Below are 20,163 nucleotides of genomic sequence, written 5' to 3'. Positions count from 1 at the left end.
AACATACATTCAGATGTTGTTAAGTCTGTGTCATTCAGCGTTTAATGCCTCGCTCTTAAAAGTATTTTTAAAGTTTTTTTTACACCCCCCCCCCCCCATTACATCTCGAATTAGTAAAGGGTCCGCTTTATGAAACATGTCTTCTCCGTAATATTGTGGGGTGGAGGGGCCGGCGCTGATGGGGTTGCAGCGAGACCCCTGAGGCCTGTCTGCTCTCTGCAGATGAGCCATTAGTCCTGATTTCAGTCGCAGCTGGCTTCTGTCGCCACAGGTTCACTCTTATCCATCGGCGGCTCCGATCCCACGCCCCAAAACAGTCTTGCCTTCTGCCGAGGTGAGCTGTGCTTGGGCATTATCCCAGCTGAGCTTGCAGCCTTAAGCTGGCACTTTCAATCTCCGAACTGCCAGCAACGTGAGGGAAAAGCATAAATCTAAGCAGCCCTTATCCACAGCCAATATCCTCTGGTGTGTGTCCTTTCCTTTTTCCGACGTCTTTTCTCGTATTCGTGATGCAGACCGTGTGATTCCAATCATTGTTCTGTTCGTTACAATTCTTGATTGCGTTACACTTTGAATATGACGTAAGCTTTGAATGAAAGGCTGTTTACCTCGCACCATGGGGTATTTTTGTGGTGGACATTGTGAGAACGTTGGCTGAGGGAGTGGGACGGAAAGGGCCACCGTTCCTGGGCACCCAACACATCAACATTCATAGTCCAACACTGAATAGTTCTAAACGCAATGATGTTTAATTAAACATTAACTATCTTTAGCAACAAATATATAATTTCAACGAAATGAATAATTGGTTGTTTTGTTGTCATTATGATCCACGTTTGTTTATTGTTTCAGCTGTCAATTTAAATAGCATTTAAATCGGCTGGAATTGGAACAGTCTTCAGGGTCCAAGCTGATGTGGCAGATGGGTTTATAAACTGAAGCTTCAGTTGGAGCCATTCGTTACAGATTGTGCACAGAGGCATTTTGCGAAACCCCAATTTCCACCATCACCGAGTTGTTTGTTGGGCCCACTTATGTCCCACTTTAAAGGGTGCACGTGAACTAACCTAGATAAATAAAACATTAATATCTGCGTCATCTTGTAGTAATGTTCCCCGAACACTCATTTGTGTTGCACTAATGTCAATAACTGCAAACAAATCAGTACGTGACATTTTTTGGAGGCAAACTTTTTCTATTTGGTAGAATGGAGAATGAAATGGAGATCTGTATTGTTTGCAATGAAATAGCTTCCACCCACATCAGAAGAAATCAATTTTTGGCTTCTTAACATGTAAAGGGTTGGTTGTGTTGTATGTAATTACTAACTTAATGATAACTTAAAAATGCAATGTTTCCCTCAAGCACCATGGTTCGAAAACCTAATTACAGTGCAGGAAAATTATTGTTAGAGCGTATACAACTATGCATATTTTACTGGCTGCAAATAGATTGGCTAGCACATTTTAAATGGTTGACTGCCGAATAAGTTTTTGATTCATTATAAGAGTGCTTAGAATCTTGCCAGAATATAGAAAAACGTACCCATGGTGTTAAATCATCCAGATAAGAGCGGGAAGGCTAACGCATTTGGCAGAATGAACCAAAGCTGAGACTCTTTTTTCCCTCGCACTTTGTTTCATGACCAGGTCTTTTCCTTTTCTCCTTGGCCACCGCAAGCAGCAGTGATTAGGTGCGACAGTCAATCAGCAGCAAGACATGGTAATTACGCTGATCAATAGGCGAGAGCGTCAGGCCTGCCGTCTGTGCCAAGAGCGATCCACGTACTGCCCCACCACTCACGCACGCACGCACTGCCATGGCGCGTGCCTGCCTGCGTCCTTACCTGTGCGTCTGCCTGCCTACCATGTTCATCCGTCCGTTCGCGCCTCTCGCCATCCAAACGGGTGCGCTGGGAGTGCATTTATCCATGCGGGTGCGGGGATGTGTGTGGGTGTGTGTGGGGGGGTGTTGGTGTGCCAAACGCCCACCACCTTTTTCCAGATGCCCCCCATAGTGAGTGGAGAGGCTTTGCTTGTGGTTGCCTGGCTTCGTTGCAGTCTCTCCAAGGGTGTGTGGCAGTCGGCATGCGTGCACGAGTGAATTTAAAAAGAAAATCCCGCCGCAGTCACGTTACAAATGAGGAGAATCAATCCCAGGGATAGGTAGAGTTGGTTTGCATCGTCGAATCAATGTTAACGCCTTCGGAGGTGCCTTTTGACTGCAGGCTAAGATTGTTTACTGGAGTGAGGCCGCAGCTGCGTCCCATTGAAGGGCAGATGATTGGTGTTACTAGCTGCAGCACTGCATGCTCATTACACCAATCTCTGTTCGATTTCACCCGTCGGCGCCCAGATAAAGTCTTCATCAAGTTGCCGCTGCCCGAGCAGGTACGCAGCACTGCAAGTGGAATACTATCTGTGCCTGTGACCCTCTTCTTCATTGTTTGCGAAGTCTGGGCACAAGCGCGTACCTGGAGCACTCATCGTTAGAGTCCGGTGGTGTTTTAAGCGCGGTGCTCTCCAACGACATTAGTGAGTTTGGCAATATGATCAATTAATTGTCTTATCTGCTGGATTGAGTGTAGAAAAAAAAGGAGGGCTCACAACTTGTGAACTCTTTTCGAGGGTAAATCTGGTTTTTACTTTTCAGTGGAGGCTGGTAAAATGCAATGTGAAGGAATACAGTTTCATAGAGGAAAAGTTTTTTTCCAAAATCTCCCCGTCCTCACCAATGGCAGCTGGAATACTCTCATAGGCAGACGTGATGGGATTTCGGTTGCGCTCGGCTTAAACTTGTTTCACGGTCAAAAACGTTCGCTGCTATATAAAATATTGTTACTTTCAAGGTGGCTGCACTGTTTAGTATTCCCTCAGCATGGCGGAGAGCAATTAGTATTTTCTGCACAAGGTGGCCAGGCAACTGCGGGAGCTTTAGTACCTTTTGTTGCTTATTATGCTGTCCATTAAATTTCGCTCTTTGTGGCACCCATTGTCACTGCCTGACTCCATTTAAATGTGTCTGCTCACAACACCGTCTCAGCACTCTGTGCTATTGCGCTCGGCAGGGGATTGGGTTGTGTGCCTTTGCCCCCAGGGTGCCATTGGCTCATATGTAGGACACTCACCTCGGAAGAGCAATCGTCACCGGTCAGACATCCCAATTCCAGTGCCTCCATTGTTGAAGGGTTTGGTGGATTTGACATGAACTTGTTTTGAGCATGAAACATGATGTCCCTTCTCTCCGCAGACGTTTATGGTTCTCCCATGTTCTGTCGAGTTGCGCCACGTGTTGTTCTCAGTGACGTCTAAAACGTTTCACTCCACGTGCTCGCAGCTTCAGGAACTGAATCCGTCGGACATAATTTTGAACAACCTTATAAGATTTTGATTTAAAGCTTTCGTGACTGCAGAGATTCATATTCTTGGTTCTTTCGGTAAAGTCAGGTAGAAGGAAAATAATAAAATAATACAAATATAAGACAAAACAAATTCTCACGACGTTTCGACTGCAACACAAGCAATCATCATCAGCTGTGAAATCCACAGCAAGAACATTTGAAAAACTGCGAAAAACATGCGACTTTTTTCTAATTTTCTTGCTGTGGATTTCACACCTGATGATGATTGCTTGTGTTGCAGTCGAAACGTCGTGAGAATTTTTTTTGTTTTATATTTGTATTTTATTATTTCCCTTCTACGTGACTTTACCGAAAGAACCAAGAATATGAAACCTTATAATAAGAGTAATACAGCACAACAGCGAAAACACATGCGGTAGTATTGGTGTTTCTCTTCTGATCAGGAACTCACAGACGTCTGCTTGAAACGATCTACAGTATTGATATTGGGTAACCGTGCTTTCGAGCAGACGAGAACATACATTTTGGAACTTGTGAGCCCTAGAATCCCTCGTGGGACATGACGTAGCCGAGCGAGGTGGCGAATTCCTGCGATCCAGCACTTTTGATGGGAAAGGTTGGTGAATCACACAGATTTATGAAAACTTCCAAATCTGTCGGGCAATGAGGTGGTCAGAATATTACAAAACAGCATGTGGGTTTGTGACTTTGTTTATGCAGACGTTTTGAGTGTTATCCCCGTGTATGTATGCGGTGTTTCCAGCTACGGTTTTTCCTCCTACATGTTTATGACTCATTAAAATGTAGTTGGCCAACCATCCCAAAGCAAAATAAAAAAAAGTTGGTAAGCTCGGTGTAAGGTTTTCATGGATGAAGGAATTATGCTACGATTGCATTATTAGTTGTTTTAAATGTGTTTTTGAAAATGTATAGATTTAAAAAAAAGCGTGGTGATGAAATTGTCAATTAAATACTAGGTAGCTTAGAATGCCAGTGAAGTGATGTAAACTGATGGCTAAGGGCTGGGAGAAACTGCACAGAGCCAGCGTGTGCGGCTGCAAGTTCAATAAGTGTACCTCAGTGGCACTACGTTATGTTACGGTGTATGTCCTGGCTGCGAAAATTAACCATCTGCTTTCAGGCACTATCTTTCCACTCCTTGGCTATAAAGCGGTAACTTTGTGTGATATGATGGTTGGACACCAACTCAGAAAATGTTCCCGTGAAATTAGTTTTTATTGTTCTAGAGGGAGTGGAACGATCTGTAAGAGTAAACACACACGGTTAGCCATCTACTTCCACACCTCCAGTTAGCATGGTACGGAAGAGGTTCGACACACGTTCGGACTGACGCTTATTTCTCCAAACAACCTATTGCAACAAATGTTGCTGTCAAAAAACCATCATTGCGGGCCATGCTGTAGGATGTCATACCAACGTCAATATCACAATCCATATATCGGGTCTCTCAGAAACAACTTTTGGCATTCAGTGGCCCCAGGGACGAACTTGAGAGTGTTGCTTTGTTATTCATAACCGCAATGGGCACAGCCTGTGGAACCAGAGGAAGAGGACCACAGTATTAACGCCAGGCCTTCATTACATCCCAAACGACACCACCGCGATGAATTATAGGCACGTTCTAGGTAATTCACGCTGAGCTAAGGTGCCGTATCGTCAGTGATCTGTCATTGCTGCCATCCCCTGATGCAGCATAGCTCCTGAACGTTCTGTACCAAATCACAGGACTCAACCCAATCCCTCCGCAAATGAAAACCGTGGCGTCTTTAGACATGGCCATATTGGATGTGCTACCGAAATATATCAACATGGTGGCCAGATAAATGTTTTGCATGTTCAAACTTACAGTGACATACTTTACACGTGTATATTATTTGTACGCGTAAAGTTAGTATTTTAAATGGTATTTTAGACAAATTCCAATGTGTTCCACTATCTCACGTAAATATTTGCTAAGATAAGTGGTCGTTATATGCATCAACTCCTCCTTACCATGGGAATGTGGACTTTCCTCTCCTCCACTTGGCTTGAGGCTGTGGGCTTAGGGAGGAGTGCTCATTTGAGTGGGAAACCCCACCTCGACTTTAAATATTGACTTTGAAAAAAATATCGACAGTTTATTTATTTTTGTTACATCCCGTCATGTCAGCGAGGAGTTAATAAATAAATAGACATTGCAAGTGCGCGAAGACGGTGCCACTGTGGGACACTCTTCAATCTGCGGTGGTTCTCTGCCTAAGCCTCCAGTCGTGAGGCTCATTTCTGTCTGTTCACATCTGAACCAGTTGACGTTTGCACCGCTGCGACACGAAACTGGGCTCCAGAGGGCCAGCGGAGTTGTGTTTGGAGGACGCGTCATTGTTATCGCTTGGTTGGTAGACCAATGAATTATTCATTCGGGGCCTTTGGGCTCAATTGCAAAACAGCAGAGTGCTATGATGATGAGGGGTATAAGCAAAAGGTCAGAATCTTTCTGTAGAGCGAAGTCCGCTCGTACAGTTATTACAGAAATGTTGTCATTGTTATACCTGCTGAGTAGCAGCAGTGGGAATTTCTTTTATTCATGTCTCTAAAATGTTTCTTAAGACTTTGGACCGCTACGTTTTTGAAATACTTGTCCATTCTGTGTTTTAATTTTTATTTTCTTGATTTTTTTTCATGGTCTTCTGTGCTCTTGGCTGTTTTATTCATTTGGACGGGACTGATTTTAGAATAACATAATGTCCCCTCTGTAGCACACTCTGTTAGCATTCCACTCCTCCCAATCCCTGTATTTTACATGTCCTTGCTCTTATTTTCTTACTTTTAGATATTTTCGGCTGAGAAGGGGCCATTCATCCACTCCTGTTCCACGATTCTTTCCTTATCGCCTAACAAATCTCTTACCTCTCCGAGATTGAAAATGAGAAATTTCCTGTCCGCAGTGTACAGGATATTTATGTTTTACAATTTAGTTTACATAATACTGCCTGTTGTGAAACAGGCATTGAAGACCTTCTGACATAATTTACTACTTCAGTGGACTAATGTGTACAAGTTGTCACCACGTGAATCCCAAACTTTCCATTTACCCATTGCTAAATTATTCAATATTACAATAATACCCCGAGAGATGGATGCTCCGCTATGCTGACATGCTTACAGACATGTAGACGCCTTTTTTTTATTTTTCCCTTATAAAAGGATGTAATACATGTCAAGCTCACTTGAAATAAATGTATCTATTGAACTTGACTTTACACACAAACGAGATGGGGGTTTTTTTGTACAAATCGTTGAAAAGAAAAAGGGACAATGAATGAATGGAGTAGCTAATCAAACTCAGCTCGGTGACCTGAGTTTGATTTCTGGCCATGGCTAACATCATCTGAACTGCCTTTACAAAACTTGCACTGAGCAGCAGTGAAGTCTGGTCAAATGACCCCCATTACTGACACGGGGTCGGGAGGCCTTTATGCAACCATTGGTTGACAGAGGGCTGTAAATTATTGCTTTTATTGAGTTTTTTTTTTTAAACAACGTTGTTGGCAAGTTGCTGTTAGGACATACCCAATTTCATGGCAGTCATTTTTAGCAATCTCACTTTGATGTTTGCTCTCCCAGCTATGGCCATTTTTTTACCTGTTCCAGCACAAGAAAAAAAATCGGGTGACAATCTGCACAGCAAGAACGTGTTCATTCTGCTCCTCTGCATTCTCGAAGAGCCTCGCAACAATATGTGTGCACAGTGCCGAGGTCAGAGATGACCAATGTAATGAACGTGTTGCATTCCAGACCGCCAATCACTCACTTTAATTGCTTTGGCCTACTCCTGAATACTGTGGCCTGGAAAAAAACCTGGTTAGTATCAGGAGAGCGGCAAGAATTATGAGCCAATCCTTAAAGGCTGGAGTTAAACCTAAAACATGACAGACCGCACCATGCGCATGCAATGTTTGTGTTTTAGAGGGTGATTGCAGAACATTAATAAAGAACGTTTGGCTGGTGCCTTTTGGCTGGGTCACCTTTTCGTTTTTGCTTTGCACCTCGACGTTTATTTTTCGTAGCACAGTGAGGTGTCTGATCAGTCTAAACATCTTCAATTTCATAATTGTATTCATAATCATACGTCTTGCCTATTTTGAATTCATTCGAGTTTTAAACTCTGCATCAATGTAGACACTCAGCTGATAAACTTTTACTCATCCCTAATTTATATTCTCCATGGTTTAAAATGTAAAAATTTTAATTATAAAAATCTGTGTAGTTTTAAATTACACATTAATTTACGTTTTCCAAGAAGTCGTCTGTACTAAAGATGAGTTTGGGCTAAAACAAAGTTAGATCTTTAAGGTCTATTGCATCTCTATTTGATTTTAAGATCCTTTCGATTATGCTCTCCTGTAAAATGTGTTTGCGCTAACGATAATGAAGTAACTCAATGGCACGTGATGCTGCTTCTTGCGGGACAAGCGTGGCAGTGACGCCAGCTGTCGGATCAATCCAAAGCAAGGTTGTGCGGATCATCCAAAACCGTACAACTCAAGACTTCGACTTGATTTCAGTTGGTAAGGCTCATTGAGCTACGCGGCTCTGATACGAGGATGACTCCCGCGGGCCAAGACGGTCGAGAGTGTTGGCAGTCACAGGACATTGCAGGGAGGGAATGTGCAAAAAAGGGCAAACAAACATTTAAACAAAACATACATAAAACATACTGTAAACAGGATAAATAATAAATAGTGCTTCAATACAAATCTAATCAAACTTTGGCCCTGAATTTTCAGATTAATCAAATTGATTGGAAAAATGTCCTTAATCTATACCTGCTTTTTAAACCTCTTCGTGGTATTTATACATTGATCATATCGGGTAACCTCGTATATGAATAAATGTAAAAAATAACAAATCACTGCATTGAATATTCAACTCTCAAGAGACTTAACAAAAGCATTTCCAGATATATTTAGCTATGAAGTAATGCTAGTGTATTTATTAATTAAAAGTTTACGCTAATGTATTACTTTGTAAAGCACTGTGGCATTATAAATGTATAACACAATTTGTTTAATTGCTCTGTGGCTTATCTGCTCTGCACAAAGGTGCGGGGTTGAATGTTATGATGCAGGATAAGGGTGTTCTCCTTTTATTTCTATTATTTTTATTACTGTTCTGTTACTATCAATCTAATGGGGACGTATGCACTGGAACAAACCGCTGAGAAATATGTTTCTTTGGTATCGCTCACTGCTCTATGGATTATCTTTATTCCCAAGGATTACACTGGTCAGCACACTTTTTCTGGCATAAGGTATTCCAACGGTTTTAATGTCATTTTGGGGTGCTGATTCCAAATCTGGCATCAGTTTTTGTCTATCACATCAGGGTTTTGAGATATCAAATATTGTATTTTCAATAAAAACTGCAGAAGAAAAATATTAAATAAATGTGGATATCTACATAAAATGATATTATAAACACACTATCCTAAAAATACAGCACCATATTTTAACACTAAAGCAGTCACTGACTCGCAACAACTTGCAATCATAAGTGACAGAGTTAATTTCGGGTAAAATCAATGAAAATGGGGTATGCCAATAGCATAAAATGAGATGTGATAGAGCAAATCTGAGATCACATTTGGAATCAGCACCCTGAAATTAGTCTAAAACAGCTGCAAAAGTCCAGGCCAGAAAAAATGTATTTTTTTTTGTTGACCGGTGTTATTGGCAAAATTTGCCACCACATTTTAACTGTGCCATATTAAAAAAATAGTTATATCAATAACTAAATTAGGGATAGGTTAGGTTAAGGCGCAGCCCAACAATTGCTTGCTCACGCCACTGTTGGCAGAAGGGCCAAGACGAGAGGGAGCTCTTGAGAGCCCCTCTAGAGGGTATTTGGCCTACTCTTTATTGCTGGTCAAACATCGAGAAAGATGTAGGAATACCCACAATTCACCCCACCATATGCACCCTGCCAATAGACTAACTGTGATGTAGCTATTTACACTGCTCAGTGAACAGAGGTTGGAGTGGGGATTTGAGAAACTGGCACCATTGTTTCAAATGGGCGAACCGGTGACCTTTGGATTACAATTCCAGCGTGCCAAGAATCACAGTACGGCAACATCCCCTTAAATAAGCACCCTTCCTCGAATAATTGAACAAGCACTGTGGCATATAACAAACAAATAAAACCACCTAAATATTCTATTTTTGTTCATTGTACTAAATCGCATTGCTGAGTTGCATCGGAGCCCCATGAATTAATCATCTTAAAGCAGAGAGCTCTGGGCGGGGGGGGGGAGAACACGCGAGTGTGCATCCACTTTATTTTACAAGGAGAGATCACTTCACGTCCCGACTGGCTGCTCCGCCTCGTATGACCGATGCCCTGGGCCTTCGCAGGGTGAGTGCAGCACGGCGAATGCCAGCCAGCAGTCGACACACAACTGAATAGTGCATCGTGTACAGCTCGTCGAGATGAGTCGATTGCAGACCATCAACAGACTAAAAATAACTGCATCACGGACATTGTGCGACAGCCGGGGTACTGTGGTACCCCCGGGGTACCGCCATAAGGTTCAGATGTTGATGGGAGGCACGACACGGCCGCGGTATGTTTTTGCTGTGCACGTACTATACTCGTATGCATGGGTATAGAAACGTACGTTGTGCGCAGTGGCGATGGTGTTTGCTCACTGTGCTCCATGCTCGGTGGGCCCGAGTTGGATTCCCAGCTCTGCACAGTAGCGATGGCAAGCGGTATCTGAACCTGTACTTGATCTCCCAAAGGTCAACGTGGTCTTGAATGATGCAAAGGTGGCCAGGGGTTGGTGCTCGTGGAAGACGTACCCACTCGCTCGTGTACAATTTTGGCCATAATGGTTGCTCGCATATAGCACGTGTTTCTATAGTCTGCGAGACTCACAAGGGGATCATTGTAATTTAGTTTGTATGTGCTGTATAGTCATTGCTTTCCATTGTGAGCACAATTTCCGGATATATTAATGATTTTAATCGGTGAATATATGGATCCGTTGTACCCCTATTTAAAAGGCAGAATTTGAAATGACCTTGGTCGTGACCTATGTTTAGCTTGTGGTTGTGCATGTGCCACAATGTGCGTGTATGTAAGCAGCAGAAACTATATATTTAGTGTCTGGCTCTCAGACGTTCGTTGGTGCCCCGGCATGTAAATCCTTATGTGTACACGAGTGCAATTTGGTGCCACGGTGGACGCAAATCTTTTAATTTGATGATGTGAACGATAGGAAAGAGCCAACAGCTATTAATCATTGCAACATGCACAATCCTCACCCCCGCGGGTCAGCTGTAGCCAGGAATAATTTGAAGCGCATTAATGCGGTGAACGGCGCACGAGGATATTAAATAGATAACGGGCACCTTAACGTATTAATTTTCCCGCAAGAAATTGCCAGTGCTTTGAGGACCGAGTGACTCGTGCGCTGTGATTTGCCCTCGAAGCTCTTTGCTTTCTGCTTGAATAGTTTGTTGTAAAAAAAAAGTGTGGGGCTATGCTCCGCCGTCACTTGGCTTCAGCTGGGCGTTGTAATGCCCATGTGACTTAACTTTGAAAGCCAGGAAGTGGCTGGGTGGTCATGGAGTCTGGGACCGATATCAGAGCACCACGCCAGCATCGCTAAGTCGGCATGGAACAATTCACCGCACCACCCTCCACACCCCCGTAGATTTCGTGAATGCCTCGATTTGGGGGTCGCGATTTGATTTAGTAATGGGTTTTTTTTTCTCGTCTTGATTTTACTTGGCATGCAATGAGCGATCCGCCCAAGGGATCAGATGAAATACCACGATTTGGTTTCCGTGTCAATCCGAGAGTTGTTTCCCGTTTGTCTCATTTTTACCGTCTCATTTTTGCCATCTCATTTGTGTTGTTTGTGTGTTTTTATATATTATTAATAGTTTTGGTTACTCCTTCAGCCTAAGCATAACGTTAGCATACAATAATTTATGAATCTCAAATAATTTTCTTACATTTACAATTTGATGCGTGAAATGTGATTGTAAGGATCAATCTTGATTGATTAACCAATGCATCGTTACAATGCCTACTGCTGTAAAATTACCCAGGTTTTCCTCCAGAGATTACACGGTGCTTTTCGTTTTTGCGAGACTAATCGCCAGCAATACAAGATAATAAAAAAAGTTTTGCCCATTTGTGTAAATATGTGGCCGCGCTTTAACGAGCAATGGGAGGTGTTCATCCCATTTTGGTTTCCTGGGCCAATGGTGGAGATTTTCATTTCTTTGGTCGTGGTTCGTCTCTCCTAGGACAACTGTCGGTTTCACTCAACATAAACCATGATGATGATGAATGTGTTTAATATCTGACTATAAAACTGTGTGGCTCTTGATAGGTCCTGAAACATGGTGGGAGGAAAAAACAAACCAAACATTTAAAAGTTGTCAAAAAAACTTAGATTTTCGAATTGGGAAATATTCTTCACATATTCGATTAGATATATTTTACGTTTGTAAATACGATACCAACAAACAGCAGTAATGTGTGCATTCAGTAATCGTAGCCCAGCCTTTAGTGTCATGGCTGGTTGGTTTTGGTCAAGTGAGCGGCTTGCAAAACTGCAGTCTGCATTCTAATTTTAAGCAATGCAAATGAATATTGTCAGCACATTTGTTTTAATTTATGTCCCTAAAAGTTGCTTTGCCTTCCACGTCATGCATAAGGATGGTTGCTCAATGAGGCTTAAGAAATCCTTTGATATCTGATTCTCCAGAATAATACATGATCTGCTTCATTGTACAGTAATTTAGAGCACTTTCTTATTATCATCATCATTGCTATCCTCATCATCACTGTCCCTAATAAGATTAGTCAATAAAAAAAGAGAATGTATACGTTTAATACTGAATAGACCCTCATCTGCAGCATCATCTTTGCTAGTAGTCTGTGGTTATATAAACACATTGTTGGCTATGTATAGACAGTATGTGGCAAGTGTGTCATTGCACACATTCAGCTGGGTCCATTTATGTCTGTACCATTTGTGTTGTTTTAAGTCTTGCGCCGATAAAACAAACATTAACAAGGGAATCAAATTACATCACATGTTGGCACTCCATTCATCTCATTTGTCTTCAATTTCCTGCAATTGCTGCTTGGGAAGTGTGAATTTCCTCCTATTCATTTTAAAGGGTTATTTTAATTTTGATGTAATCTAAAGTAACACAAATTTTCCCTGATGTAATTTTTTACAGTAATTTTCATTTTAACGGTTTACATTTTTTTTTCGCATACAGAATATGTTATCGTGCACTTGTTAGCAATAGCTGAGGTCGGTGTAGGAGTCTCGCTGGAGATTCTACCCACCTGCATTGCTTTATTTATCTGTTTTACTCTCAGACCCACGTAGAAACATGTTAGCCAAACTTTTAAGCAAGATCATCCTAAGTCTTGTCGTTTTTCTGAGTAAAAACAAATCACTTATCCTTTACATTAATGAATATCAACAATCTTTTGCTCGCATTGCATTTATTCGTGCTAAATCAAAGGAGACGTAGCCTTCTACCGCTGTTGAAAATACCCTTCATGGTCACTACGACACTGCTCCTCTTCACCGCATTGATGTGGGGGACGCACATCAATGCGGATGTTGTTACACAACGGGCCTACACATTTACTTCGTTTATCCATGATAAAAATGTGGATAATCGGATGAATTTGCCACGAGAAATCTGTCGTGCATATATTTTACAGATAACAGTAGTGATATTTCTCTGCAGTAAAATTCCATGAAAAAAACACGACTTAAACCCCACGGATTTCTCGCGGATAATAGGATTTTGTTTGCAATTCCACTTATCCACGGGAATATCACGGTTAATAATGCAGGGTGTAAAACATTGCATGTAATCGCGGATACTTGTAAGAACATGGGTGCAGATAATTGGAGTTTTTTGTTGACCCTCTAGGTCAGGGGTCGGCAACCAAAATAACAAGAAGAGCCATTTCTTTCCAATTCGGTACAAAATTCAGTATTTCAAGAGCCGCAATGCATCTGAGTACATACTGTACATACGTACATATCGTCAAGAAGCAGCCCGTAAAGAGCCGCATGCGGCTCCGGAGCCGTAGGTTTCCGACCCCTGCTCTAGGTCCTGTGGATAATCGGAGACGCGCGGATGATATGGTCGTGGATAAGACGAGTTCTAGTTTACTAGCACGTGTCATCTTGTGTAGGTCTCAGTCTTAAAGGTCAGAAACCAAGGGAAAGATCTACAGCCAGATGTTGGTGTGGTGCATGATAAGACCTTGGGGGTCGTGTGAATATGCAACAGTCATGAGATCTGACGGAAGGAAGTGGTAATGAAGTGTGGCAGATTCAACAACATTGGCTGTGCCTACATTATGAGCTCGGTTAAGTGTATATGTTCATATGGAAATAACATCAGTAACGTTGCAGCTATATTACATTTATGTTGTGTTTTTTTTCTGTACCGATTCAATAACTGTGATCGCAGAAATTGAATTTTGTTTACATGAGATTAGGGCCTGTGTACAGCCTGTAATGGATGCCTCATTTCATAATTTGATCAATTTGCATTATTGACAGATACAGGCCTCTGTAGGTTTTCAGAAGTAAATAAATATACACACGTACACACGCAGACGATGTCATCGATTGCATCTGCGTTTGTGCGAATTCACACGCTCATCAATCGCAGTGCATCAGCCAGGGCCCCCCTGTGGGATAGGTCGACAATTATTACAAATTTCAGCAGAGTGGTTGTGGGCACAAAGCCAAATGTCATGGGTGGTTGCAACATTGCATTTTAACCGCTTTTAAATGAGATTACAACCAGCCCAGTGCTGGAAGATTGTCTCCAGGAAATATCATGTGGCACACGCATATCTCTTCGTCATTATTTACTTTAAATGTGTGTGCATGTGTCTTTGTCATTTTTTGTGTTGGGGGAAGCGGTAGTGTAGTGGTTCGCATGCTGCGCTACGAACCTGGCGACCCGAGTTCTATTCCCACTCACGATTAACATCGGTGACGAATATCTGAACTGCTCCCGGACCTCCCCTCAGTCGACTTTGCCTTAAATAAGTTCCTGGTGTATGATAACATCAGCACCGGGAAGACAAAGGCGGCTGGGGCATGGTGCTGGCCACCAACCCCTGCATGTGCCGTGCTGACCTTCGTAGGTGTTCGCTAACAGCATTTGCCCCAACAGTTTGTTAAGGCTATATGGGAGATCTTTGTCTTTGTGTAGTTCAGTGGTCAGCCCTTGCTATGAAATTGACAACTTGAGTTTGATTCCCCACCATGGACACTGTCATTGGAAAGTTGCATCTGAACATGTCCTGAGCCCTCCGTAGGTAGACTCAGTTGAAATCGCTACTTGGTGTTACGTGCAAACATCAGCACTGGGGAGACAAAGATTTTGAGGTGTGGTGCTGGCCACATCACCTCCTCGCGTTCTGTACCAGCCTCAATATGACTTCTGTGCCAATCCGGCCAAAACAGAATTTGCCTCCATAGTCTGCAAGGATGTCGAGGCGTTGTTGTCTTTTGTGTGCGTGGAGTGTGGGTCATACTGGAAATCCAGCTTCGTTTCCTGGGAATGAACAACGCCAGTGGGAAGTCGTATACGAACGTTCCCATTAGGCTTGCAACGATTCACCACCTTTCTTCCAAAGCGATTGAATTAATTGTCACAATTCAGGTACACAATTCAATCATCGGCCATCCAATTTGCATCGTTTTTTATTAATCTGTCTTATATGTACATTTTTGTTTCTCCGCGAGTCTAAATGAAATAATTTCCTACAATGTGCATGAATCACACATCATTGATTCTCGCGAGCACGATACTATTTATGCGTCATGAGCTTAATTATTGCTTGAATCTCTGAATTAATACATTGTTTACATGCCGATATGCCTAGGCATTTCTTTATGCCCAAACTTATCGCCATAACTCTCAAGGAATAGTGAGGCCTTAATATAAAAGTATATTGACATTATTAAATTACATCTACCATATAAAATAAGAAAAAATTGCAAGCTATTTTACTTGACTACTCAACCTATTTGCCATTAAAAATAAATCCATGGAAAAGCAGTAAATGCTAACTCAAGATCTTTTTGAGGCCAAGACTGGGACTCAAACGTCTCTCTTTTGAGTGTAAAAGTAATAGATCACTCGAGATGCACATTACGCGTGACGCGCTAATCTGCTGCCTGTATTTGAAGACATGCCTCTCTTCCCGCATCACACAAAAGAGCAAGGTGGTGTGGAGGGTTTGTTTTGCAGCCTGATATTCCAACATCTCTACTCTAGTTAGAGTGAGATGTGCTCCAGTGATTAGAAAAGGTCGGCGCCTAACACGACAGTTTAATTTGGAATCGCTCATGAGTAGGCCTAAAATCATGTTGTGGTTTCACCTAAAATCACAAAACCAGCATAATTCAGCTCCTGACAAAATATACATTTCGAATGAAAATGTAGAGTAATACAATTTATTTAGTTTTCAGGACATTCTAGTGTAATTGTTTTGTTTTAGGTACGTCAAATCGAAATGAATAAGAACAGAAAGTAAACAAATTGATGCAAAACAAGTCGCGTTGTTATAAATAGGTTTTTGTTTGTCTGCAATCATGTTATGGAATGGCACGGCAAAGAATATCAATCCAATAAACGAATCAAATGAATGCTTTTCAGCAAAATGGGTAAGTTTGACCGGTGCAGATGCTTTTTTTAGGTATATTTACACAAATGACCTTGTTTTAGTTACTTTAGGTGAGCCGCTTCTGCACAGGTTTCACAACAACGATGTTTCGCCCACAGCTGCCCGCTGTTTCGGCCGCTCTCAATGGTGCAGGCTCCGATCTGCTTCGACAATTGAGAGCGCACGATCGTCCAGACGATTGTCACGCGTGCATCCAGCGTGATGAACAACGCACGCGACAAGTTCGCCAAGCTTCGCGACAGACTCGCTCCAGTTTTAGCGCCGAGCTTCAGTTTTGACAGAGATGCGGAAAGGGGACGGGGGGCGGGGTGGAATGCGGGTGAAACAAGAAATCGGTTTGTGCGGAACACCGGTGGGAATTGGGCTGGAGATAGATGAGCGCGTTAACGTTCTCTTTGGATTGAAGACGCTGCTCCATATTGTGCTGCTGTGCTCAACAATCATGACGGAGCGGCAGCCACAATGGAATGGAATGCGTCCAAGAAATCACGTCCATCGTGGAGATGGAGCGATGAAATTGGCTCGCGTGCAGGTCCGAGGCGACCTACACCGCATGATCGTGAGAAACGGTTGACAGGGTTGGTGGCAATGCCTTAATCCAGCAGTGGATCAATCGTGGCTGACGATGACGATGGATGCTCTGAGTGTGGAAGTCACACGCTCAGCTGATTTGACATCGCCGTGACAGCGGTGCTTTGCCAGGCGGCCGTTAGCGTGGGCCGCGTGCGATTGCGCTCCCCCCTTTCTCTACCCGGCACAATCGGCCTCACCCCCCAGAGCCGCACACCTCTCGTTCCCCGGGCCACATCTCCCTGCAGCTGCATCCACCCCCCCTCCCACGACTCCATCTCTCGCCAACCCCCTCCTCCCCACCAACCCCCATCCCTCTTCGCTTGACGATAATCAGCGGCGGCAGATGGGGAGGGGATTCAGATTCATGGGTTGCCTCGTATTCATACGCTCTGATAATACGGAGCCCGCGGATGCTGCTCTCTGTAGCCCGTTACATTAATCTGCAGCTGGGAAGGCAGGACGACAGCGACGGGGGAGGGAGGGAGGGAGGAGAGACAGACGCGGGGGAGAGGGGGGGGGACCCTTTCCAAAAAACCAGAAAGCAGCCAGCCTGTAGCTTCACACGAAGGAGGATCGATTGCCCCAGTTGTGCCTCCTCCACACTGGGTCCGCTCTCCTCCTCTCTGGTGCACCGCGCAGCAGGCGTGAATGGGGGACAAGCGTCGTACGTAGGCTACTGCCCCTTGCCGGACCCCCCCCCCCCCCGCTGGATTGTGTTTCGCTTTGCGCTCCTCGGCTTCCTGGGAATGGTATTTTCCGAAATGAATCGCGGGACTTCTCCCATCAAGATCCACCTGCCCAACGGGACATGCTTTTTCACGTACCAGGTACGGTGCCGCGGGCGCGTTGAGGTGCATCAAGACCCCCCCCCCCCCCATCAATTATCTCTGCACGCATGGCATTGTGTTTGTGTCTCTTGCCGAGCGGGTACCATTGGAAATGCTCCTGGAGAAATGGGGTGGGAGTTAATTCGGATGCATTGTAGGCAATGTGACAAGGTGCTGCTATATTTATGATGAGGATGGGTCAGATTTGTAATTAAAAACTGCACATTACAGTTTGTATTGTTTTAGAAATAGCAAGTGATAAGCTCTTTGGCCAGGTAAATTTCTATTGCACGATGTCAATTCATCACCCGGTTTTGGTCCTTAGATCTCGATGCATAAACCCAAATACACAAGGATCCAATTATTGTTAAATTTGTTCTAAAAAATTCCATGGTGCTATACCGGGTTTTAAAACCATTCAGTGTATTGCTGGAGTACAATGTGTGTTTTCGGATGGACTGCATTTGTGTTTGTTGTTGATGCGTAATTTTTTTTGAGCCAATGTAAATCGCCAACATGCAGTGTCCAGAATGGGGTCATATACATTTATTTGTGTAGGCGCCTGTGATTTTCATCGGTAAAGTAACCCAATATGCCACCGTGTTGAAAATCGGGCAGATTGGCACGCTTGTAATTCGATCATAAATAATAACCACGGCTTCTTTAAAACGAATCGTGGTCTGTGGTTGGGGGCATCCATCGCGTTTCTTTCTTTCCTCCCTCAGTCCCTTTCCTCCCCCCCCCCTGCAAATTACTTCTTTGTTAAATACTCATTGGGTGTTTAATTTGTAAGTGGCATGGGGGATGTTTTAAACGGGGGAGATTAATGATGAGAAACATGACGTGCCTCTGTTGTTGGAGGTTGTTTTTTTGTTTGAGCTTTTGGTTAATTATTATTAGTTGCACGCGCGAAAGAGCAAACATTTTACCACTGTTTTCTTATAAATCTTATAACTTTCCAACGTTTTACACGGCAAAATTACATTTATTGGCTCCAGGGAATTTGGGGAAAACATTCATATCATGCATTTTTTAAATACAAAGTATTGTTTTTGTTTAATAATATACACTATAATAACACAAACATAAGTATTCTAGTTAAATATGGATATCCAACCGGTAACTTGAGTATCGCCATACATTTTCTTGCAATTTTCATGGAAATGTTTTGGTGCTTACTTTGACATCGAGGTTGAAAGTTGGTAGAGTGTGCAGGATTAGCAATGGATTCATTTCCAAGCCATTGCTTCGCTTACATCACTTTTAAATGTCCACAAGGGAAGCCTTCATTTGGCGTGGCCAGGGTTTGCTTCTCGTATGTACAATAGAAGCATTTTAATCTGGATGTCAAGTTGAGGTTCCCAGCCGATTTCAAGTCACTTTGCGGGTCTATTGATCAAGTCATTTCGGGGATAAACCGTCTGATAAAGAAACGTATTGGAGATGTGCATGTCTTTAGATTCAGATGCGTTCCGAGTCTCTACGAAGCCAAATTCTACCGTATTATTTTTGGTTGGAGTACAACGGGAGATGTTGAATAGATCCATTGAAACCATTTAAGTTGAAAAGAAATCTACGCTGTGTTTACGTGGCGATATAACTACCGATAAGTGCGTGTGCTGTTCACACATGTTAAAATCTCATCATCATCATGTTGTCAAACGTGTTGCTTTAAGCTCGGTACAGTTTACGAGTGCACGCTTACGTGCTCGCAAGCATGCACGCGTCTGCTCTTAGTGCAATTTAAAAAGCGCCCGTTTGCCTTTCACACTGTGAAAGCATTCCCATCAAGGAGACGCGTGAGCTGTTGCACGCATTATACATCCCGCGGCTTTAGTGGCTAGGCGCCGAGACACACACGGGGCACCGTATGTTGGTGGGAGTGCCGTGCATCCTGTGGGACCCTGCCCTCATCTCCCTCCTGCAGGGCAACTCCTGTCTTCCCTTGCTTTGTCATGGACCCCTGCGGTGGGGACACTGGACATTAAGACTCCTAACATCCACCGAGAACAGAAGATGTCTATGACTTTGCAATTGACTTCCACCCCACTTCCCACCCCATTGTTAAAATGTTAATAGTAGCTTCACGATTTGATGCACGTGGTCGTGAGCTTAAGAATTGATATCGAGCTGGGAACTGATACATGGATACACCCCTGCTGTTAATCTTAATGCAGCCATGGCATGGGCTAATGTGTTGACTGCATATTTGCAGTAGACCCCGAACGATGATTATGTTAAATTTCGATTTAGAGCTTTCGTGACTGCAGGGATTCATATTCTTGGTTCTTTCGGTAAAGTCACGTAGAAGGGAAGTAATAAAATAACAAAAATATAAAACAATAAAAAATTCTCACGACGTTTCGACTGCAGCACAAGTAATCATCATCAGGTGTGAAATCCACAGCAAGAACATTTTCTTGCTGTGGATTTCACACCTGATGATGATTGCTTGTGTTGCCGTCGAAACGTCGTGAGAATTTGTATTGTTTTATATTTCTGTTATTTGATTATTTCCCTTCTTTGTGACTTTACCGAAAGAACCAAGAAGATGATTATGTTGTAAGACCGCAACGTCTAAGCATCGCATTGGAACTCAAGTCTTATCAATTTCATGTATAAATTACAAGGGCTAACCTG

At 43.1% G+C, this 20,163-nt stretch overlaps 1 protein-coding gene across 13 annotated transcripts in view; it reads left to right on the top strand.

Moving 5' to 3' along the window:
* Positions 1-20,163, top strand: part of PPFIA2 (PPFI scaffold protein A2) — a 350,657-nt gene that overhangs the window by 105,426 nt on the left and 225,068 nt on the right. Inside the window, exon 1 of one of the 13 annotated variants that reach the window (XM_078858944.1) lies at positions 17,251-17,523. The exons of the other annotated variants lie outside the window; for them this stretch is intronic. Within the exon in view, the coding sequence (XP_078715070.1) occupies positions 17,443-17,523 (81 nt within the window). The 5' untranslated portion in view covers positions 17,251-17,442. Of the gene's footprint in view, positions 1-17,250; positions 17,524-20,163 lie in introns of those variants that run through there. 13 annotated transcript variants of the gene reach the window in all.

Source organism: Lampetra fluviatilis, chromosome 8 (assembly GCF_964198595.1).
Source record: "Lampetra fluviatilis chromosome 8, kcLamFluv1.1, whole genome shotgun sequence".
NCBI lineage: Eukaryota > Metazoa > Chordata > Hyperoartia > Petromyzontiformes > Petromyzontidae > Lampetra > Lampetra fluviatilis.
The sequence above is the reverse complement of the archived record's forward strand: the minus strand, read 5'-3'. Positions and strand labels throughout refer to the sequence as shown.